Source organism: Ambystoma mexicanum, chromosome 3p (assembly GCF_040938575.1).
Source record: "Ambystoma mexicanum isolate Mex_15411 chromosome 3p, UKY_AmexF1_1, whole genome shotgun sequence".
NCBI lineage: Eukaryota > Metazoa > Chordata > Amphibia > Caudata > Ambystomatidae > Ambystoma > Ambystoma mexicanum.
The window spans coordinates 735,283,305-735,307,463 of NC_090925.1; the positions used below are offsets into that span (position 1 = coordinate 735,283,305).

General features: G+C 49.6%; 1 protein-coding gene across 2 annotated transcripts in view; it reads left to right on the forward strand.

The window, feature by feature from the left end:
- The window catches only part of PRR14 (proline rich 14), a 738,062-nt gene that overhangs the window by 514,991 nt on the left and 198,912 nt on the right, over positions 1-24,159 (forward strand). For both annotated transcript variants that reach the window (XM_069651623.1, XM_069651624.1), the window contains exon 6: positions 20,191-21,316. In XM_069651623.1, coding sequence (XP_069507724.1) covers positions 20,191-21,316 — 1,126 coding nt within the window. The remainder of the gene's footprint in view (positions 1-20,190; positions 21,317-24,159) is intronic.

Here is a 24,159-nt window from a genome sequence, read left to right on the forward strand (position 1 = left end):
CACGGGGGTGATACAGACACGGCTACGACAGGTACAGATGACGACGGGGCGTGTCCCCCATCGCCCCCTGCTCGGGCGTCCCCGCCCGACGAGATTGGATCCTTTTATGCCATGATTTCCAGGGCATCCGAGCTTTTCCAGCTCTGCCCAGAAAAAAAGAAGAAGGGTTCCTTTACCAACGGCGCAAGGCTAAAAAAAGACAGTCCTCGCCGTACCGCTTCTTGATGACATCTGGGATGAAGGGCTCACCCTCCTCAAGAACCCTGCCATGGCGCCGGCAAAGAGGGACCGGTACGAGAAGAAGTACCGGGTCCCCGACGCTGCCCCCTTGTGCCTTTGGGCACAACCTTCCCCGGATTCGGTCGTCTCGGCGGCGGCAAAGAAGAGAGCTTGGGGGGCATCGGCCTCGACATCAACTTCCCCGCTGGACGGCGAGGGCAGGAAGTTGGACACGATGGGACGACGGATCATCTCATCCGCAGCGACGACTATCATGGCGGCCAACGCCCTGGCTATCGTAGCCCGCTACGACAGGGATTTGTGGTTCAAATCGCCCCTCTGTTAGACTTCCTTCCGGACGCCAAAAGGGCTGAGGCCCTTGAAATCCTACAGGGGGTGGAGGGGGATAGCTTCGGACCACGCCATCACGGTGGCAGCGGACATCGCCGACACCGGTTTCCGTCAGTTGGGCAACGGCGTTTGCTTGAGACGACGAGGATGGCTCAATGCCACGGATTTCCGCCAGGACGTACAAACCAAGGTTTTGGACATGCCCTTCGACGGGAACAACCTTTTTGGGAAGGCGGTTGATGAGTCCCTTCAGGCCATCAAGACAGACACAGAGACTGCCGGGCACTGGGAGTGCTCCAACAACGACGGCCGTCCTTTCGGAGCTCCGGAGGCAGACAAGGTGCCTCCAAGGGATCCGGCAGTGGCTCCTCCACTTACCGCCAAGCCGCAAGATCTTCGTCCCAGGAAGCCTACAGGGGACGCGGCAAGTCGGGTGGTGCCCGTCGTTGTCGACAAGGAGGTCAAGGCGGCCTCCAAACAAGATTGAACCGACCGTGAGGTCGGGCCCCCGCCGAAGCACCCCGGTGGGAGGCTGGCTGGCGAGGTTCGTCAGCGTGTGGGAGTCCATCTCCACCGACCGTTGGGTGCTGGACGCCCTGGCCCAAGGGCACGCCCTTGAGTTTAAGAAGGGCCCTCACATTCCACCCGTGGCCAGGAAGGAAAATCACATCCCTCAACTACTGTTGGAAGTAAGGGCAATGCTCAAGAAGGGTGCCGTTGAGCTCGTCCCAAAGAGGCTTCGGGGCTCCGGAGTTTACTCAAGGTACTTCCTCGTAAAAAAGAAGACAGGAGGATGGCGCCCCATCCTGGACCTACGACGACTGAACAAGTACATCAAGGCACAGAAGTTCCGTATGGTCACCCTCCAGCATGTCCTGGGACAGCTGGAGGAGGGCGATTTCCTGTCGTCGTTGGACTTGGAGGCTGCGTACTTCCACATCCCCATTCTAAAAAGACAACGAAAGTTCCTCAGGTTCGTGGTCCAAGGGCGGCACTACCAGTTCAAGGCCCTCCCGTTCGGATTGAAGTCGGCACCCAGGGTTTTCACTAAGTGCCTCGCACCAGTGGCGGCACGGCTGTGCCTACAGGGGATCCACGTCTACCCCTACCTGGACGACTGGCTCATCCGGGCAAGGACAAGGGAGCTCGCCGTGGAGCACACTCCGAAGACCGTCCAGCTGCTCACAGACCTGGGATTCTCCAACTTTCCAAAATCCCACCTGGTCCCGTCGCAAGTCGCCCTGTTTCTGGGAGCCAAGCTCGACACAGTGGCGCGGCTGGCCTCGCCGTCGGAGGAAAGGACCAGGACCATTCTGGGCAAGGTGCAGCGACTGCTGGCCACGGACATGGCCAGGGTAAGATCCATCAAGTCCCTCCTCGGGATGATGTCCTCCTGCATTTATCTGGTACGCCTTTACAGGCTTCGGATGAGACCCTTACAGGAGTTCCTCGACGCCCGCTGGATTCAGTCAACGGGCAGCTTCGAGGACAGGATCCCTCAACGAGACTTTCCGTCAGGCGATCCGGTGGTGGAGTACCCGCTCCCATCTGTCGGTGGGCACGGACTTTCAGACCCCAGCCCACCAGGTGACGGTGACGACAGACGCCTCCCTGGAAGGTTGGGGAGCACTCTCCGGAGATCTTCACGCGAGAGGCCTTTGGCTCCCGGAGGAGAAGTCTCTCCACATCAACATCTTGGAGCTCCCCGCGGTGTTCTGGGCCCTCAGGTCCTTTCTTCCGTCCCTCAAAGGCAAGGTAGTGAGGATCTTCACCGACAACACCACCACGATGTTCTACATCCGGAAGCAGGGCGGATCCAGGTCCCCGGCCCTATCCAAGGAAGCCCAGGATCTGTGGCATTGGGCCATCGCCCAAGGGATGTTTCTGGTGCCTCTTCATCTGGCAGGAATAAAAAAACACGATCTCCGACTCACTCAGCAGGGAGTTGCGCTCGTGCCACGAGTGGGAACTACGCCAGGATCAAGTGGATCCACTCTTCTGACGATGGGGCGAACCTCAAATCGATCTCTTCGCGACGGCGACGAATTCCAAGTGCCTGGGGTTTGCCAGCAGGTTTCCCCAGCCGAGGAGCATGGGCGATGCTTTCTCGTTCCCCTGGGACGGCCTATTTCTTTATGCATTCCCTCCGCTGCCGTTGCTGCTCCGGCTCATCAACCAGCTCAAGAGGTCCCGGTGCAGGATGATCCTCGTCGCACTGGCGTGGCCGAGGCAGATCTGGTTCCCGGACCTTCTGGACTTGTCAACGTCCCCACCAGTCAAGCTGCCGACGGACGCAGACCACCTCTCCAGAGAAGGAGGCGCCATTCTTCACCACAACCCGGAGTCGCTGAACTTGCAGGCCTGGCTCCTGCAGCACTAGAGTTTGGAGGGTACGACATCCCAGCCGACTGCAGAGAGGTTCTTGCAAAGGCCAGGGCATCCTCAACTCTCAAGTGCTACGGACACAAATGGAAGAGGTTCTCTGTCTGGTGCCGTGCACAGAAGATTAACCCTCTGCGGATTACGGCCCCTCAAGTACTGCCGTACCTACTGTTCCTGGCCAAAGCTGGACTGGCTCACGCCTCCATCAAAACACATCTGGCTGCAATCTCCTGATATACTAGGACGACGGGACGGGCGTCCTTGTGGTCTCATCGCCTGGTGAAAGAATTCATGAAGGGACTATTCCGATCATTCCCGACGGTGAAGGCTCCCGCCCCGGCGTGGGAGCTTAATGTGGTGCTGACCAAGCTCATGTGGGCCCCATTCGAGCCTATGCATTCAGCGCCTTTGAAGTTCCTGTTGTGGAAGACCGCTTTCCTCGTGGCCATCACCTCCGCACGAGTGGGAGAGATCCAGGCCCTATCTTGCAAGCCTCCATACTTGACTTTTCATGACACGAGGGTGGTGCTGCGGACACACCCATCCTTTATGCCCAAGGTGCCGTCGGACTTCAACCTCAACAAGCCCTTGGTGTTGCCAGTTTTCTTCCCGTCGCCTTCGTCGCCGGCCGAGAGGACTTTGCACTCACTGGATGTAGCTAGAGCGCTGAAGTTCTACGTGGACCGCATGAAGAGTTTTCGGAAGACATCACAACTGTTTGTGAACTTTGGAACTGTGAATCAAGGGAAGGCTCTCTCGAAGACTTCCATTTCCAGATGGCTCTCCGGCTGCATCATGCACTGTCACCGGTTGGCAAACCGACAGCTGCCCGGCCGTCCGAGAGCCCATTCGACCAGAGCGATCGCTGCTACCACGGTGTTCCTGTCTGGTGTGCCCCTGCTGGACATCTGCAGGGCTGCGACGTGGAGGTCGACGCACACCTTCACAAGATTCTACTGCGTCGATCGGGACTCCAGGGAGGAGTCCAGGGTCGGCCAAGCAGTGCTGTGCAACCTGTTCGCCTAAGGTGAGCCTGATGAGGAGGTAAGAGTTGCTTAATGTTGAGTTGTTGTATTGCTTAATGTTGAGCCTGTTGCCACCTCCGGTGGTTGTGCATGTGTGTACTGCTATGTATTCTCTTATTCATGAGCATGTGAATCCATGCCAGACCCCATGCTGGAGAAGGAACAAGTTACTTACCTGTAACTGTTGTTCTCCAGCATGAGTCTGGCATGGATTCACATGCGAACCCTCCCGCCTACCCCTCTGCGGCTCTTCACTTGGTCATACTGCCACTTTACGTGCTACCAAATCTGAGGATGGCTGCCGGAGACGGGGCTTAGGGAGAGGGCAGTCATTGGCTGGGGCAGTATGGCCCAGAGACCAGTGATTGGTTACTACTAAGAAAGACAGATCGGAAACTAAACTGATACTGATTTTTTTTCTATACCGAGGATTCCCGGCCTGACGGGGAATATTCATGAGCATGTGAATCCATGCCAGACCCATGCTGGAGAACAACAGTTACAGGTAAGTAACTTGTTCCTTGTCTTTCGAGGCTCGAAAGGGGACATTGGCATAGGCGTGTCTGTAACACTATCCCTATCGTGACGTGTAGTGTACCCAATATCCCTCACACGCAGAGGTCCCTCAGATTGTTTTTTCCCATGCAGATAACTGGTCGCACTTTGCAGAGCTCTTTCATAAGAGACATTGTTATTACCTTGTTCATCGACTTTGTTGATTATCCCCTTTCGACGGTGCTTCCTGTACTACGCCGAAGACTGCAATGGACTTTCGACACCTACGATCCGGCGGCAGAGCCGTCCACGTGGCCGGGCCCTCTGGCCGGCCTACACAGTATGGCGAGTGCGGTTGGGGTGGCCATATTCTTTGTCTCTCCTCTTTACCCTTCTTTGCTCCCTAGGTCTGGTCATCGCCTTTATTGCCTTTCGCTATGGAAAGGACACCATTTAGGTTTTACCCCTCTTGCCCGGCCATATACCCTTAGAAGGACGAGCACTTGTAGTGCAACAATTGTCTACCCCTTGACCACGACAAAGCACGGTGCACGGCCTGTAAACTCATGCGCCCTAAGACACTTAAGGCCCGCCGCAGTGGGCAGCCTACGGCGTGTCACAGGCTGGATCCTCTCCTCCCCCACCCCCGCAATTGACGGGGGGGACCAGTGATGACCGTGCCCGACCCCGATAGGCCTGATGCGAGTCACGCTATGAGGAAAACACCCAGCGACAGGGGCGTACAAGATCGCAGCACTTAGCACACAACCCCGGTCCCGATGGTGCCGTCGAAACGGGCAAAAGCACCAACGGAACCGCTGATCCTCAGGATCAGCAGCCATCCCCGCATCCACAGCAGCATCTTGCGACTGGGCCTCCTAAAATAAAGGGCGCTACCTCCAAAACCCATGCGGCCGTCGCGCCTTTAGCGGACGCTCCGGCGCCCTCTAAGGCCCCGCTAGGAGAAAGATCTACCGCTAGGCCTCAGAGTCAACCGGCACATCACCCTGCTTCGCTGAAAATCTCCGAAAGCATTGCTAGGATTGCTTCGGCAGTGGGGTTGAAGGAGAGGTCTCGGGGGACGTCTAAGCACAAAGAGCAGCCTGCGGACGCGCCAACAGATGCGCCACAGTGCCCCGATGCTCATGAGGCTGACATAGAGAGCCCTGTGCTGTTGTCAAGCTCTATTGGGAACAAATTACGGCGCCATAGGGTGGAAAATTAACATTTTCCACCCTTAGACCCCTCTGGCTCATCAAGATGGACCAGAGAAAAATTTAAAGGGTGTATGGATAAATTGGAAAAATTTGTCTCGCTTTCAAAGAACCCTACCCCCAAAAGACCTTGGGAGGTCCCTCCTTCTATGCCTGCTTCTAAGTTTCGGAGAACTGTAGAACCCACTCAGGAAGATGACACTTGTATCCTCTGTGGAAGAGATCCACATGGACACGTATCAGGACATTTATGACCAGGAGGAAGACACTACCTTTTTAGAATACTACACTGTGGACGAACAGGCGATCCTACAGACAACTGGGAGCAAAGCTGCCAGGTTGAGGCAGAACCCTGGGCGCTCCCTACTCGCGACCAGGCCCATGATGTCCTATGTTTGGATTCACCTCCCTCCACTTCGCCAGGTTTCCCCAGTGGACGACCAGATGGCATTGAACACCATCTTGAGAAAGGCAGCTGACCATTTTAAAATTGCCACCCAGGAGGCCTTGCCTGAACAGGATTTTGTGGAAGCTATCCTCAAAGAAATGCCCTCCTCCAGCCAAGCCATTCCTCTTCTGAATTCCATTAACAGTAGATTGGCTCCTTCATTGGTCACCCCAGCCCAGACTAGGGCGGTAAATCCGAGGGTGGAAAAACTATTTTACCCATCGCCTACTAACCCTACCTACATTAAGGGCCATGCCACCCCGATTCCCTAGTGGTGACCATGGAGTCAAAAAGGCTGTACGCTTTGGTAAAGCGTATCACCACAGCAGCTGCTTTTTCCACGCGCATTGGGAACACCACGTTACTTGCCAGTGATGCCGATGTACAGTGGAACATACTGCATGAAGGTCTCCAGGAGGTGCCTGAACCCGCTAAAACCAAATTACTCGCCATTGTGGCTGAGGGCAGACCAGTCAATCAGAACGTGCTGAAAAATACTGTGGATGCTGCGGAAATGGCAGGAAGATCCCTGGCACAGGGCACCCTGCATAAACGGCATGCTTGGCTCAGGAACTCTGGCTTTAAACCAGAGACCCAGGCCGCTCTTATTAATAAACCTGTCGAAGATACAAACCTCTTTGGTAAGGCAGTGGAAGATGCCCTTGAGACTGCCAAGAAGGAGCATGAGACTCTGAAGTCCCTTCAGCAAATCACACAAACACACTCCCCCCCCCCCCCCAAGGGGGGGGGGGCGGCTCTCGCCGGTACTTTCGGGGCCAATCCCATTCCACACAAAATCAGTATAATACAGGAAATACCTGGAACTCGGGACAGGCATCCAGCACCCCCACCAACTATCCACCCAGAGGACAGCGGCGCGGGAAAGGTAGAGGCAGAGGCCCCAACTCCAGGGGAGCCGCAGCCAGAAATGACCTACGGATCCAGGTCCCCTCCCATGTCACCCCGGTCGGGGGGTGCTTAACATCTTTCCTGTCGGCATGGGAGGGGATAATGTCAGATCAGTGGGTTCTCAAGACGGTCGCCCACGGGCACTGTGTAGAATTCGCCCCACCGCCACAATTCAGACCGCCCAAAACAAGACGCCTGTCGCCAGACCATCTGCGGATCCTGTTCCAAGAGGTGGAAGCAATTCTTCAAAAGGTCGCCATAGAAACCGTCCCTATTCTGCAGGTAAACAAGGGTATTTATTCAGTGTACTTCCTTGTACCCAAAAAGGACCTCACCATGCGCCCTGTACTAGACTTGCGCCCAGCAAACAAATTTGTCAAACCTCAAAAGTTTTGGATGGTAACTCTGCAGGAGGTTATCCCACTGTTGAAGCAGGGGGATTACATGGCAACACTGGACATGAAAGATGCATACTTTCATATTTCAATGTTGCCATCGCACAGAAAATACCCAAGGTTCATGATAGAGGACAAGCACTACCAGTTCAAGGTACTCCCCTTCGGCATTGCCTCGGTGCCAAGGGTGTTTACGAAGGCCCTGGCAGTAGCGGCAGCACACCTGCGCAGACTATCCGTCACGGTTTACCCTTACCGCGATGACTGGCTCATAACAGGGGACTCTTAAGAAACATGCCTATTGAACACTCAGAAGACAATGGACCTCTTTTTCAGTCTGGGATTCTCCATCACCGAGAAGAAATCCAGCATAGACCACAGTCAGGTCAGTTTCTGGGGGCTCTAATTCTGACCAGAAGGCCTTGTCTTCCCCTCCAACGAGAGGGTTCAGAACATGCTTTTTCAGATCCCTCAATATGTAGCCAGTCGTGAAGTGACGGTATGCAAGGCCATGCGAATGCTAGGAATGATGTCGTCCTGCATTTTAGTTCCTCACGTGCGGCTGCGCATGCATCCCATGCAAGAGTGGCTCAACAGCCAGTGGTGTCAGTCCAGTGGACAATGGGAAGATCTGGTAGTTGTCTCATCAGCCTTCGTTCTCTCTGCAGTGGTGGTCGAGGGAGAACCTCTTGAAGTGGAAGACCTTCACCACCCTGCACTAGAAGCCACTCTCACAACAGACTCGTCTCTCACGGGGTGGGGGGGGGGCCCTCATACGCAACAGCAGACAGCGTATGGAGTGTGGTCCCCACAAGTAGCGTCCAACCACATAAACCTGTTAGAGCTATTAGCAGTATTCAAAGCACTGAAGGCCTTTCAGACACAGCTACAGGGGAGGACAGTTCTGGTCTTGACAGACAGCACCAGAGCCATGTATTACCTAAACGAACAGGGGGCACAATCTCTCCAAGGCTATCCGAGCTGTCCCAGAACATTTGGATGTGGGCTCTCAAAGAAAGGATGTTTCTGCTGACCCAACACGTTCCCGGCGAACTCAACCTTCTAGCTGATGTGCTAAGCAGAGATTTCCCACTGCCCACAGAGTACAAATGGCGTCTACACGAAGACATAGTCTCCAACATCTTAGCAGAATGGGGCTTCCCAGAGATCGACTTGTTCGCCACTCGGGAGAACGCCCAATGCCAAGACTACGCCTCCAGGTATCCCCAGAACTGCTCCAAGGGGAACGGACTCTGAATAGCATGTCAGGGAAATTTGATTACGCCCCCCCCCCGATTCCGCTACTCAACAAGGTGGTGCACAAGATGCACCAGGAACCAGTCACCATGATATTAGTGGCCCCCATGTGGGCCCACCAACCCTGATTCTCTCACCTGATGGAGATATTCCTCTCCTATGAAGTTGCCCTTCCCATACAACATGTCGTCTCAGGACAGAGGGGAAACACTACACCCATGCCCACAAACTCTAAACTAAGCAGCCTGCCTCCTGGGGTCATAGAGTTCGGATACCTTCAACTCCCTCAGAGATGCATGGACATACTTAAAGAAGCTAGGAAACCCAACACCCGGTATTGCTATTCCAGTAAGTGAAAACACTTTGTCATCTGGTGCAATACCAAGAGCATCAACCGATTGACTGCTCTCCTACTCACATTGTGTTGTACCTGACTCACTTGTTAGACTCAGGGCTAGTTTTTAATTCTCTAAAATTTCACCTAGCTGCTCTCTCAGCCTACACTACGTCACAACAAAGGGTGTTGTGGTGGAAAATACCTGTAATTAAGGCTTTCATGGAAGGGGTTAAAAGAATTCATCCCCCCATTTCAAACCCAGCTCCCGGATGGGACTTAAATGTGGTTCTGACCAGACTTATGGGGTCTCCCTTTGAGCCTATGCATAAGGCAAGTCTCAAAGACCTTACTTCTAAGACAGCCTTTATAGTGGCTATCACTTCTATCAGAAGGGTTAGTGAACTACAGGCCCTTAAAGGCATGGTCTAGTAAAACATTTTATTTAAAAAATAGATAGGCAACATAAAAAAAATACTAGCATTCTCTTTTTTAAAACTTCCTATGTAAAATTTTGAGCTATTCAAGCTCAAAATTCGCAAAAGCAAGCACATGGGCGCATCCATTTTGTGAAATGGAGGCCCTCCTGTGCTGGCTTTTGCGGCACTAATGAAGGAAAAGCCAGCCAGCTGTAGTAAACAAAAGCTACCGCTGGGTGGCTTTCCCTTCATTAGTGCTGTACGCGGAGGACAGGGACCGGAGACCAGAGCAGGAAAGCTGCAGCTGAATCTCAGTAAGTGCTATTTATTTGTTTTTTAAAAATAAGCACTAGCTGCGGGGTTTTTTCTAAGTTTTCCGGGCTGGAGGAGCCCGGAAAACTTAAAAATAAAACCGCAGCTTTAAAAACGTATTTATGTTTGCGGTCGCTTTTGAAGCGACCGCAAACATAAATACAACGTTATTGTGTTGGAAAACGCTGCGGTTTTTCTTTCCAAGTTTCTCAGGCTCCTCCGGCTATTTTTTTTTTATGTTGCCTATCTATTTTTTAAATAACATTTTTTACTAGACCATGCCTTTAAGGTTCTAGACCCTTTCGTTACAGTCCACAGGGATAAGGTGGTTCTGCGCACTCATCCCTGATTTGCGCCTAAATTCATTTCAAAGTTCCATGTGAACCAATCAATTTAACTACCTACTTTCTTCCTGAATCCCACTAACCTGGCCCAAAGAAGCCTACACACACTAACATGTGCGCAGGGCAGTCATGTTCTACATCCGCAATCTCTAGGTGGATTGTCAAATGCATCACACTATGCTACACTCTTGCTAAGAGAGAACTGCCCTTCAAGCCTAGAGCGGACTCTACTTGGGGCACTGGGGCTTCCATAGCATTCATTGCAAATGTTCTCCTTGAGTTCATTTGCAAAGCGGCAACCTGGAGTTCTGTACACACCTTTACAAAACACTATTGCCTAGACACTCATTCTAGATCCGATTCTCAGGTGGGACAAGCAGTATTAAGACCTCTTTTCACTACTGTTCTTTCTCACAACCCACCTCCAACTCCGGGGACTGCTCGCTGGTCTATGCACAGTATGTGATTCTAAGCAGATTAACAAGCATCAGAAGACATGCATTACTCACCGTAATAGCATGGCTGATGATTTTATATGCTTAGATTCACATGCGCCCACCCAGCCTCCTCGCTCGGGTCGAAGGAACATAGACGTCTTACTACTTTCTCTCTTTTATGTACTCTCACAAATAGCCTTGGGCTCCCTCATGGCAGAAAAAATGCAATCGAGGGGACTCGGCGCGTGAGGGATTTTGGGTACACTACACGTCACAATAGGGATAGTGTTATGGACACGCTAATGTCGATTTCCCCTTTCGAGCCTCGAAAGACAAGATGCAATACTCCGCGGTTACCACTGGATGTCGAACTATATGCACAGCATGTGAATCTATGCAGATCCAATCATCAGAAATTCTATTATGGTGAGTAATGCATGTTTTAGACAATATGGTTAACATCGAGATAGTTGGAAATGTTGTTATGCCTGTGGGTTCTTCTCAAAGAAGTTAGCCATAAAAGTAATCCTTGTCATAACCATGTCTGTCTTCAGCAGTCCATGTTGCTGAACTTGGAATGACTCCAGGGTACTGAGGAGTAATGGACTGTCCCTGGAGTGTAGGATGGCTCTGAGGTGTAGACTGGGCCTGAGTTGTAGACTGGCCCTGGTTTTTTAAGGCTTCTGTTAAGGTCCCTTCCTCAAGGGGAACAGAGTGTTTTCCCTGTGAATTGTGGTACACTTGTCCTTGCTAGACTTCTCCTTGTGAGAGTGACTCTTGGAGTGGTGTTTTTTTTTTAACTTTTGATTTAAGCATGCTTTCAGGGACATGCTTTTGCACCAAGTGGGCTAATCCAGAGCTCTTGGTGCTTTCAGCTGTTTTTAACGTGGTGTCGACTTTCGGCGGTGGGGTGGCCGAAGCCTAGACTTTTGGCGTTCTGTAGAGGGTTTGGACATGGCATCTGTTTTGGTTTGTCTTTCGACTTATGCGGCCTGTTGTGAGGTGATCGGGACCTTGAGTGCTCAGAGGACAGGGATTCAGTGGACCGCCCCCTTGACGCCGTTTGTGGGCATTTGGTCACGAAGATGGCATTGATTCCTTGCTTCTGGCTATGTGCTGAGTGCTGGGAGTAGTGCGAGTGCTTCCTCCGCCGGGTGTTGCACCCGTAACAGAGTCCCTGGCCTATCTCTTGAGGTCGGGGACTTGCACTTGGGAATCTAACAGTTCCCTGTCGCCTTCACTGTCTGAAAAGGCTGCAACGCTGCCATCACGGGAGGCTCCCTACACGTCCATGGCAGCCTTGGCCTGCATGGCGTGATGGGCCCAGCGCTTTCTTTCGGTCCCGCAGTGTCTTAGGCTTGAAGAGCTTGCAGGCTCGATCCCGTGCTATACAGATTGCACAGCCGGTGCTTGTCTACCCAGGGAAACTTTATTACAACTGGGGCAGAACTTAAATGGAGTGTTTTCCATATTTATGTGAGATGGCAGCCATGCGAGAAAAGAGTGTAAAGGGGAAAATACATTCTCCAATGTCCACCCCCCACTCTCCCTACTCTTAGGGCTAAGGCACAGTGCGGCCTTCCAAGGCCTAAAGTGTCAGTTGAATCTCAAATTTTGTTAGACAATCGTCCTTTCCACCGCCGTCGAAGATGTCACCCGAAGTCGGTTTGAGAAAGTACAGAAAGAGTATCTAACTTTAATTTTTCAGTATTAAATGGCGTCCGCTGAAATGAACTCACCGATTAAGCATCTGTCACAATGGCGGGAAAAAACAATCTGAGGGACCTCAACGCGTGAAGAACCATGGGTACAGTGGACGTCACACTAGGGATAGTATTACTGGCACGCCCTGTCGACGTCTCTTTTCGAGTTTCGAAACCAACAACTGTAATACACTGCAGCTTATACTAGATGTCAGCCTTTGCATAGTATGTGAATCTAAGCAGATACACGCATCATAAATACTATTACGATGAGTAATGTATCCCATATATCTTTCACCCATTAAATTAAGATGACAAATCAATATGACACAATGTCACTTAATGCCTACTTTAGTGCATATAGGGATGTGTATTACCATTATTGTTGAGATGATGTCCTTTTGAATCCATTGCAATTTTAGGATGAGGTTAATTGACAGTGTTAGTTATGTTTTGCATTTACTGTTCAGTATTAGTACTGTTCGCATCTCACATGTAGTTGGCTTAAAACTGAGCATTTAACCCACATTAACAAAATCGAAATATATATCTTATATCACCATTTAACTAAAAATAAAATAGATATGGCTTTTGGTTCATATCGTCCAGCCCTAATCCCGCCTCCACTGATGAAAAGTCTTAGTAAGACACAATTTGTGCATTCACTTAGCTTGTTCTGGGCTAGTATTGCTTTAATTTGCTAAGCCGCAACAAATCTGATGTATAGTTGCCATGGTAGTCTCCTTTTTGTAGCTTCTGTGACATCACAATAGTACCGAAAAATGTATGCTTCTGTGTTACAATGTGAGCATTGCTGTGCAAATTGATTTTGCCTGGGGTCGTTGTAATGATTCATGTTGTTTAAGGAAATGTTTTATGTTGTTTACCTTTGCCTTTCGTTCCAATTTCACAAGCCGTGCTCTAAGTTCCATTAGGCTTCTGAAACTGGAACATGGCGATTAACGGTTGGTGGTTGGGCGTGTTGGTGCTGGTGGGCCCGCCTCAATAAACGTACCTGAAAGAAATCACTCGATTCACCCCAATTCTTTCGTTGGCGACAAGGTGTGTCCAGGCGGGCCAACCGCACGTCGGTTCCTGTTGTCAGAGCCGCAAAGCGCTTCACCCGCAGTCTGCATCGGCTGGGAGCCGGCAAGGGACTGCGACACAGGAGGGGCTGATCCGCCTCTCCCCGAGGTGTTGCAGCGGCCGGCAGAGTAAGTCAGTCTCTGCTGACAGGGAGATGCTGCTCTGCCTCGTACAGAGCTAAAGAGGCGGAACAGGAAAGGGCTGTTTCAGATTGGATTGGTTCACAGTTTGTGAAAGCAATAGCCGCTCCGCCCCACCCTCCCCTGGGAGTTGCAGCTGCTGACGGATGCCTGTGAAGGGGTGCCTGTCATCTTCCTGCTTCCTGTGTGCTGGCCCTATAACGCCCACTGGTTTATATTGACATTTTCTACCATATGAAGCCGTGTAGAGGGGCACCATCTCTCACAAGTACTGTTACAAGCATTTGTTTGCTTTAAAGAGCATTCAGCCCAGCTTGGCCTGGGTTCACATGCATAAGGCAGCAAGTAAGGCTCAAGATAAATAGAACCCTGTATTAGAGGGACACTGGAATGGTATAGAGACTGCAGTAAAAAGGGACACGCGAATGTACAGCCAAAATTGCATGGTTGCAGCACTAATTTAAATTGCCATCAGTTAAATCAAAGAATTCAACATTCTAATAATTATGTGCAATTAATTTAGCAACAATGGCAGCTGCCAGCATGTCTCCTCCCCCACCTTTCTTGTCAGAACCTGGTACTCTTATGATCAGGTGGGACTGATGGATGAAACTATTTGACATTTGTTTAATTGCCATAGGAGGGAGATAAGTTTGCTCCGGCTAGGAAGGAGGCTGCTGTATTGCACAATTTAGGAACTGAAGGATGAGGTGTCTTTGATGGCTTGTCAGAACCTACAGAAGTGGGACAAGGAGATGAATATCAGTTTTCAATAGCAGTCAGGAAATTACAATTGCACTTTGAGCCAAGGAAGAACGTCACCTTCGAAAGACATAACTTCTTTCCAAGAGGCCAAGAACTTCAGGAAACGGTTGAAACCTTTATTGCTGCACTATGGACCCTGAGCCATTCATGTGAGTTTGGACCTTTGACTGATTCACTCATTCGTGATCAGCTGGTACGCTGCACAAACAGCAGGGTACAAGAAAAGCTATCAAAGAACCTATCTCTCGAACAAGCAGTAGAAGTGGCGAGAGGAATGGAGGAGACTTCCAAGTATATGGTGAGTATGAAGTCAGAGAAGCAAGTCAATGAATTTGCAGCAATCAAAAGTGGAAAGAAATTCAACACTGGGAAGTTTAAAAAGTGGCAGTACTCGACATGTCTCTTCAAATCCGTTTTGTCCTACCCGAAATGCCAATTGTCTCACGTGCAAGAAGAAGGGGCATTTGGCCAGAGTTTGCAGGGAGAATTCTTCAGTAGAAAGTATAGAGACCAACACAAGATGTCCTGAACAGGAAGAAAATGGTGTAGAATACCAACATACGCAAGTTAAACATGTGCTCGAAATTGGAGATGTGTCAAATGGAGAGAAAGGACCTATTGATGTCTTTATAGTAAATGGCAGAGTAGTTACCATGAAACAGGACAGTTGTTCCCCATGGACAATAATGTCTAGACAGACATTCGAAAAATGTGTTGATGGCAAGAAAAAGCATCTGAAGCTACCTGACATTGAACCCTATGCTTACGACAACGTCAAGATAGACGTAATAGGGAAGTGTCCTGCTTACCATCAAGTTTAAAGGGAAGAGTTGTGAAGCTGACATTTTTGTAACCAGAGAAGGATCATCGCTTTTAGGATGGTGCGAGCAGAAGAAGCTGGGAATACGAATGCAAGCCAATGCTGAGTTCCCCGTCATGATTGCTGAAGTGAGGGATCATTTGGAAAAGGAGTTGCCAAATGTATTCAGAGGACCTACGGAGATGAAGGGGTTATGAGCATGAAATCAAATTAAAGAAAGGTGCTGTCCCAAAAGTACATAGTCAGACCTGTTCCTCAGAATCTTAAAGACAAAGTAAAGGCAGAGATCAAAGCTTTACTCCAGAGTTGCATCATAGAAGGGGTGGAAGGATCAGAGTGGTTGTCGCCAGTTGTCGTAGCAACAAAATTCAGCGGGGACATAAGACTGTGTTTGGACTTGAGGGATTTAAATAAGAACATTTTGGTAGACTGTCATCCCCTGCCCATAATTGGTGAAAAACTGGCTACGTTGAGCAAGGCGAATAACTTTTCAGTTATTGACTTGTTGCAAGCATACCACCAAGTTCCACTTTCAGAGGATTGTCAACATCTTACTACTTTCATCACCACTGAAGGGACATTTAGATATTGCAGGATGCCTTTCGGCTTACCATCGGCAACAGCGGTATTTCAGAGAGTGATGGAGACAGTGATGGATGGTGTTACGAATGTGATCATTTGCCAAGATGATTTCTTGGTGTTTGCTGAGTCTAGTGAAGAACATGATCAGTTGTTGAGAGTTGTATTGTCAAAGTTGGGGGAGGCTGGACTAACAGTAAGGAGGAGCAAGTGTAAACTGTCTGTAGACAGTGTTGAATACCTAGGTCATGTTGTGTCGAGTCATGGTATTAAACCTAAAGTGAGTCTTGTGGATGCCATTGAGAAAGCTCCATGTCCTTCAGATAAGGACCAAGTTAGGTCATTTCTTGTGTTAGTAGAGTATTACCATAAGTTTGTGAAGGATTTTGCTGGCATATGAACTCCAATAAGGGCTTTGAGAAAGGGGATACAATTTCAGTGGTCCACGTAATGTGAGGAAGCATTTAAAAAGATCAAAAAAGGTATTGTACGAGCGTCTTCCATTGGGAAATTTGATGCAAATGACCGAACTGTACTAATGGTTGACACCAGCATGTTCGGGTTAGGGGACACTTTGATACAGTATGATACCAATAAGGTTTGGAGAGTTATAGCATTTGCCTCCAGGACTCTCAAAGGAGCTGAGGAAAATTATTCAGTTATAGAGCAAGAAGCGTTGGCCATGTTCTGGGCTATCAATCATTTTAAATACTTTCTGTGGGGAAGAAGGTTTATTATGCGGTCAGACCACAAACCCTTGGTACAGTTGTTTGATAGTGGCAGATGGGATGTGGGATCTCCATGGATAAGCAGATGGGGTCTTGGTCTACAGTTGTACAATTTCGATGTTGACTATTTGCCGGGAAAGAAGAATTTGGTGGCAGATTGTCTGTCGAGAATGCTTGTGGAATGGGGTCAACCAGTACAAGTTAAGGATTGTGAAGAGTGTGTTGTTGCCGAGCTAGTGAGTGTGGACCGTAGGAAATGGGAACAAGCTGAGCTTGTAGATCAGGATCTAAAACTTAAGCAGTGGACTGTGGATGGGTGGCCTGACGAGGAGGTTCTTGAGAAGAAGTTTGTGTCACGCTCACCTGATTCCCACGGAGGCGCAGGTCTGGCTTCGAGTGCTGATGCTTCTTCAATGATGAAGCGCAGGACTCTAAAGATGGACTCACTGGCTCGCAGGAATATTCCCCTGTGCGTGAAAAGGGAGTATTACCTACTGACGGAATAATGCTCAAGCCTCCCACTCCCTTCCAACCCTCCACGATACCCTTCCTCGATTCCCCGTGAAGTCTCACCTTAGGGTCAGGAAGGATGAGCTCTCCATCCTGCTTCTGATGCAGGGGCGCGTTGAAACCCAGTTACTTCACTGGATTGAGGTTTGATGGGAGTTCAAATACGCTTGACTATTCAGGTAAGGCGCTGTAAGAGTTCTGTAGCAATTTCAAAAGTTCAAGCTTAATAATAATGTTCATTGTCTTATTGCAGCAAGCGCTAACGCTTATGTCTTTTTCCCCTTAGGGGCTGGGGTTCGGAATGCCGGAGATATGGCGCCGACCCGAAGTGAAACGTGCAGTTCCAGTAAATGACAGGTAAGTTCTGGATGAACGTTCGGGTAATGTCTTTGCATTCGCTCATTCAATGTCTTTGTCTCTTTTCCCCATAGGGGCCGGGGTCCGGAATGCCAGGAAGCGGCAGGACCCGAAATGAAATGGGAATTACCCAACAGATAAGTCTTAGAAGGAAACTGAGCTTTTCCTATTCCCTTGCTTCTCTCACCTTATGTTCTTGTCTTTTTCTCTCTAGGCTCTGGGAAGTGGCTGCGGATCTGGATGATCGCTGCTGAAGATGGAGGTGCCCAGGAAAGGTGAGTGAAATGCAGCGCTGCAGCCAGCGATCGAAGCGAAATGCTTTTAAAATGATGTCTTCCCTTTCAGGATTGTCGGTGTGATGTCTCTGTGATGCTGCTTTAGCAGGTAAGGTCTTCTTTCTCTCCAATTCTCTCTTAGCAGGTGACCGAGGATGCTGACAGGCGTGGCTGAAGTCCAGAAGCAGGAGCTGACACGGTGAGCGTCCAGCTGCGAGGAGCAGAACAACGCGAAGCGCGAGTTGCTGATCGGGTGTGGTTTAAATAGCTTTGGAAGAAGTTCCAGGTATGTATCCTTCCCCGACCACACCCAGGGAAAGTAGTCCCACAGGTAAAGTAGTTCCATTCAGGCCTCAAGAGGGCCTGGATGTAGCAGCATGGTCTGCATCAGGTAAGTGCACATTAAAACACTTGAACACATGTCTAGCTTTATGAGCCTGGCACCTAAGGCGCCAGGACAGGGGTCCAACATGAGCCTGGTGCCTAAGGCGCCGGACTGTGTCCAAAGGGCTCCAGTTTGGGCTCGCTGGCACTTCCCTGGGGGAAATGATGCCTGCCTCTGGGGTTGCTGGGTCGGACCTGGCTCCTTGGAGGTAGGCATCATGACAGTTTGAGACTTGGTGGGAAGTCAGAGAAGAGTTGAATATTTTGGGAAGCAGACTGAGAAGAGGGAGCTGTATTGTTCCGCCAGAAGGAGTGCAATGGGTTTGTTAGAGCTGGCACATCATGGCTACTTAGGTGAAGGAGCTACCAAGAGGAGTGCGACAGTTACTGGTGGCCCAGGATGGATAGGATGGCTGAAGAATTTGTAAAAAATTGTAATGCGTGTCAACTGAGTGATAAAAGTAAGGTTGTGCGAGAGGTGCATTTGATTCCTAATACTGTGCCGGTTTAACCATGGCAGAAGCTGGCTGTGGATATTTTGGGACCTGTGGCGGGTTTGGGTGATCGATTCAAGTACATTTTTGTTTTTGTTGATTTTGTTTCCAAATGGGTGGAGTGGGAAGCAACGGCTAGAGATTTGGTTGCTTTCTTAGAAAATGTATTCCTCAGGGAGGGTTGTCGCTCTGAATTGGTGTCTGACAATGGTGTGCAGTTTGTTTCCCAGTTTGAGGACATTTTTAGAGGGATAGGGCACTAAACACATCAAAACGGCACTTTATCATCCAAGGGCTAACAGATTGGTTGAGAGGGTAAATGGGTATATCAAGGGAGGTATTCAGCTTGCAATGCGTACTGGACAGAACTGGAGAGATGTATTAAATCGCATGATGTGGAATTATTTAACTACTCGTCATTCCACTACAAAAGTGTCTCCTTTTGTGTCACTCAAGGGTAGAGAACCAGGAACTAAACTTTGTTCCGGGTGGCTAGGATTGGCAGGTGTAGTGGTAGTTGATAGAAATGCTATTAGGAGACTTATAGAACAGGGGCAGAAAACCAATAAAGAGTATTTTGACAGGAGAGAGTGCGTAAAGAGTAGGGAGTGGAAAGTTGAAGACTGGGTGTTAGTGAAGAACCCCAGGTGTTCACAAAAATGTGTAGATAGTAAATTCTTTGGACCAAAGAGAATTACTGCGGTGCGTGGAAGCGTTGTCATCTTGGAAGGAGGTGAAATATGGTCTCAGGGCAGATTGGCAAGAGCTGAAATAGTGAGGAATGAAGATTGTGAGGAGCCTCAGGGTGTGAGTGATGAACAAATCACATGTGAGGAGGATGATAGTGATGACTCAAGTACAAGTTTTAAAGTGCCTAACAATGATGCCTCAAAGAGATTTGCACGCAAACCGAGTTGGTTGAAGGATTTTGTTCAATGATGACTTCAAATATGAATTTCTTTTGTTCTTGTTATTTTGTATATGCCATATTTGTTATGTTAATTCTTTGCTTTTTGTTTCTGTTCTGGGGGAGGGAGATATGTAATGATTCATGTGGTTTATGGACATTTTTATGTTTACCTTTGCCTTTAGTTCTAGTTTCACGAGCTGTGCTCAAAATTCCACTAGGCTCGTGAAACTGGAACATGGCAATTAACGGTTGACGGTTGGGTGTGTTGGTGGGCCTGCCTCAATAAACGTACCTGAAAGAAATCACTCGATTCAACCCAGCTCTTTCAGTCGTTGGTGGATATTCAAAATAAATGGCTCTATAAAACACTCTGGTTGTACACCTAGTGTTGTAGATAAGTAATGCTTCCCTTTCCTCCCAAAACTGACTTGGACTGTGGTTTTCAATGTGTTCATCTGCTTCCACACAGTTTGCAAAGGTTATAGCTTTGATTGTGCTGCCACAATGGAATCCTGCTAGCTTGCAGACAGCGCTTTCTTGTAACTGCAACTTGATGTTGTAGATCATACTGTTTGGCATCCTTCGTAAAACCTTGTGGCAATATACTGTTTCTAAAAGGTTCATTCTGTGTTTCTTTTCACTGCCTAAATAGCTCTGCTTTCAACCCACATTGAGTAATGTTATTCCGATAAGGAGGTTATATGTCATGGTCACGAATTACATTTTTGGGAATTTTGCGGGTATCTCATAAGATTGCTCTGATGGAGTCTTAGCACTTTAGTCTCTTCGAAATATTAGATGTGAGCAGCACAAAATGTTGACAGATTGGATGGTGTGATTTTACTGTGGGTTGCTGAAAGACCTTTCTTCTGACTTGGTCTTCTGCTTTTCTTTGCAGACGCCCTCATAGATGAAACATCAAGAGAGCACACATCCCTGCCGAAGCTTCCTGAAGAAAACTCCCCAGAAAGGAATGATACTGGTGTCGACTGGACTCCAGTTGCTCAACTGCTCCCACCCCTCGCCTCTGCCCAGCATTTCCACCGCTTCCGCCTTGCTCCTCTGTTCAGCAGCATGAAGTCCAAGCTTGGGAGTTTTGCTGAGATCTTCCTCACCCCTGTGAAAAACAAATGGGCTGGAACTGAGGATGCAGAGCATCTGGGCTCCAGCGACATATTTCCAGTAGATGCCACCAGAAACCTGTTCTTAAACTACCCTCCTACTGATGTTACCTCAGGGGGATTTGCATCAGATGCACCCCACTCTCCGTCCTGCCAGCCTGAGACCAGTCTATGGGCTCCTACTAGGAGCCATGGGTCAGATTACCACATATGGGAGGAGGCAGGAGCGCAAGAAATGGCTGAAGGGGCTCATGGTTCTGGAAATCTGCCTGCCGTCCACAGTCCATCACCCAGGCCAGATTCATACTTGAAGATTCACAGCCCTAAACCTGACTCTCCTGTCAACATCCACTCCAGCCAGGGTTGCTGCTCTTCACCATTACAGAGAAGGAAACAATGTAAGGGGTTAGCCACCTGCCGCCGTTCCATCCATCATAGTAAGTCCTCTTCCTATGAAGGAGAGACCTGCTGCAGCCCAGCGTCAAGTACCTCTTCGGAATGCGATAGGGAGGTTTCTGGTACAAGCTCGGATATCCAGCTCGATACTGCTGCCAAGCCCAGCTCCCCCATGGATTGGCTTAGGCAGTGGCCTTTTCTCGGCCGCAGTTATTCCTGTCCCAACTTTTTGTCCTCAGAGTTCAATATTTCGCCCACCTTCCATAGGCCTCAACAAACTCTGAGCTTGCTGCAGCGTCAACGCCGTCACACTGTATGCAGCGTGGAGGTCACCCGAGAAATGTCTCGCAGCGTCCTGTCCTTGCCATGCCTGAAGAAGGAGGTCTTCCCTTTCCCTGGCTCCTTTGTTCACAACCAGCAATTTTCAGTTGGCCCTGTAGTGTGTCCACCCCGCCTCTCCCCCACCACAGAGTGCATCGACCATGCCGAGGAAGCCTCACATTCCAGGTAAATTTACTTTGCTGTCTTTTATCTGCCTGCCTCTTTTTGGGTAATTGGATGTGTGCAGAATTGGTCAAGAATTTCACTAATAGTATCCATTACATTTTATTAAGACAGCACAGACAGCACGTGTGTGTTTGTAAAGCACTTAGTGTATAAATTGCACAAGAACTTTATTTTATAGGCTGTACCTTTTTAATGCTAACCACATCCAAAGACTTTTACAGGCACTGCTTGTTTCTTTATTGCATGCAAACCAATTTAAAGGTCAGCCCCTCTCATATAGTTTCTCTGAAGCCCTTTTCATTCAAACTATATGCTCTGTGATTTGGTGACCCTAAACAATATTTTGCTCTTAACATTGGTTTGTCCATTGTTAGGGAGAATTCTCATTTATGGCTAATTAAGGCTGTCGGGCTGATGTTCCCGCCGTCACGGTGGTACCCAAGCTCTGATCAACGCTGATGGCCATTCCGTCAACTTCGAAAGAAAAACCTTTGACTTAGAATGTCTGCAACGGATCATTTGACCCTCTTTCCATGAGGTCTATTTTCAGTGCTGACCAGGGTGATGATCAAGGGGCATCGATCCTATATATCCTATATAGAGGAGTTTAATTTTTTTGACAAACATGCAGACCTGTTGGCTCTGACCCAAGGGTTACACAATGCTAGCGGCCTGGACACGTCTCCAGATTTAGAAATCCAGCAAGGTCCACCCTACACACACCCATGCTAAGTCCAGGGCTCTAGTGGAAAGCGTAGTAGACACCCAAGCTCTGAAGTCAATGTCTGTGCCTACTTTGGGCTTTGAACTGACAGACATATTGGACGAGGGTCCTGTTAAAGAACATAACATGCCACTTAATCCAGCAATTGCTGATCCCCCTAGCCTCCTTGTAGCAACATCCCCGCACCATTCTCCCGGTTAGCTCTACCTTAATGAGGAAGTACAGGCTGGCGAGAGAAGACCCATAATTTCTGACTTCTCACCCTTCTCCGGAAGTGCTTGTTGTGCAGCCAGCCACAATCTCCACCAGGCCTGCGGCCTCCACTTCTAATCTGCTCCCAGATAGAGAAGGTAAAAGGTTGGACGCAATGGTCAAGAAGGTCTTTACTTCTGGTAGCATGGCGTTGAAAGCCACCAATATATAGCCTGTTGAGTCGCACATTCCTAGTTTGGCTTATGGAAAGCTGTGGAGCAGGCAGCTCAAAACATTGCCAAAGGTGAAATGCGAGATGGATTATCACATCTGGTGGAAGAAGGGAAGGTGGTGGCCAGGCAGTTTCTACAAGCAGGCCTGTACTTGGCTGAATGCTTGGGACGTTTGATGGGGTCGGCGGTAGTCTTGAGACAAGCGTCTCTCAAAACCTCTGGCTTCTCTCTCAATGTCCAGAATAGGCTACTGGAGATGCCTTTTGAGGGTGAATTCCTTTTTGGCCAGAAGGCTGATGTTTAAAGAGTCAAAATAAGACGCAAAATCGCTGGGCCTTGCTGTGCAGCCGGCCAAATCTGCCTTCAGCTTTGCCTCTAGAGGCAGAGGCTACAGACGCTTTGTGCCTTATGGCAGGATCTGCCGACTTTGGTTCTTTAGAACTTGGGCTGAGTGATGCGGTTGGTGTATTCTTCTCTGGTGGGTCTGGATGAGTGTCCCAGAGGGGCTTCTAGAGGCCAGCAAACAGCAGCGGGGGCGGCTTTGCCCTCCAAGCCACTTTGATTTCCCTTCCCACAACTTACCTTTTGGTGGGCGGTTGGCAGAACATTGGCCCCAGTGGTAGGAGATTACCTCTGATGCCTGGGCCTGTCAGCGCTTTTGGTGGGGATGTTTGCCCTTTTTAAGAAAACCCCCGGACAGACCCTCACCACCACCTCCAATCCAACCAGGTCAGGAGCTCAAAGAACTGTGTGCCCTGGTGTTGAAGGGCGCTGTGGAATAGGTACCTCCCGAACGGAGGGGATTGGGTTGGTATTCCTGTTTTTTCCTGGTGCCCAAGAAGGGAGGAGGTTTACGTCCCATTCTGGACCTCGGGGCCTTGAACAAGTTCCCGAGGAAGGATGCATTCAGGATGGTGACGTTGAGAGACATTTTCCACACCCTCGAACTTCAGGACTGGCTGGTGTCAATAGATCTGCAGGATGCATATTTCCATGTGCCAATGCATCAAAAAAGAACAGGAAGTGCCTGAGGTTCCTCATAGGGGACAAGTACTATCGGTTCAAAGTACTTCCCTTTGGTTTGACATCCGCTCCAAGGGTCTTCACCAAGCTCATGGCGGATAGTCGCAGCTTACTTCAGGAGATCTGGGATCCATGTCTTTACATACTTGCATGACTGGCTGATCCAAGAGAGATCAGCGGGACAGGTATTGCCTCATCTAGAGGACACCTGTCTGCTACTGCACAAGCTGGGCTTCTCCCTGAATTTGAAGAAGTCACAGGTGATGCCACTCCAGAGGCTCCAGTTCATCGGAGCAGTCCAATAGCGTTCCGTAACCAGGCCACCATAGCAGCGTCTTCCTTCCTCCGCTTCTTAGGTCTCATGGCCTCCTGTAATTTTCTAGTGCCAGAGGCCAGGCTGCGCATGGGATCCTGTCAGTGGCTGCAGAACGTCTGAGACCTCACGGATTCCCTCAGCTGGTGGACCGACTGCAGCAATCTCATGGCAGGGGAACCCTTCTGGCCTCCATAGTCTCAGGCCCGAGTGGTCACGGATGCGTCTCTGAAGGGTTGGAGGCGCTCACTGCGAGGACTTGCAGGTGAGCTGCCTTTGGTCAGCTGTGGAAGTAAGGTGGCACATCAACAAGCCAGAGTTGCGAGCCGTCCGGTTAGCCCTGAGGGCTTTTGCCCCC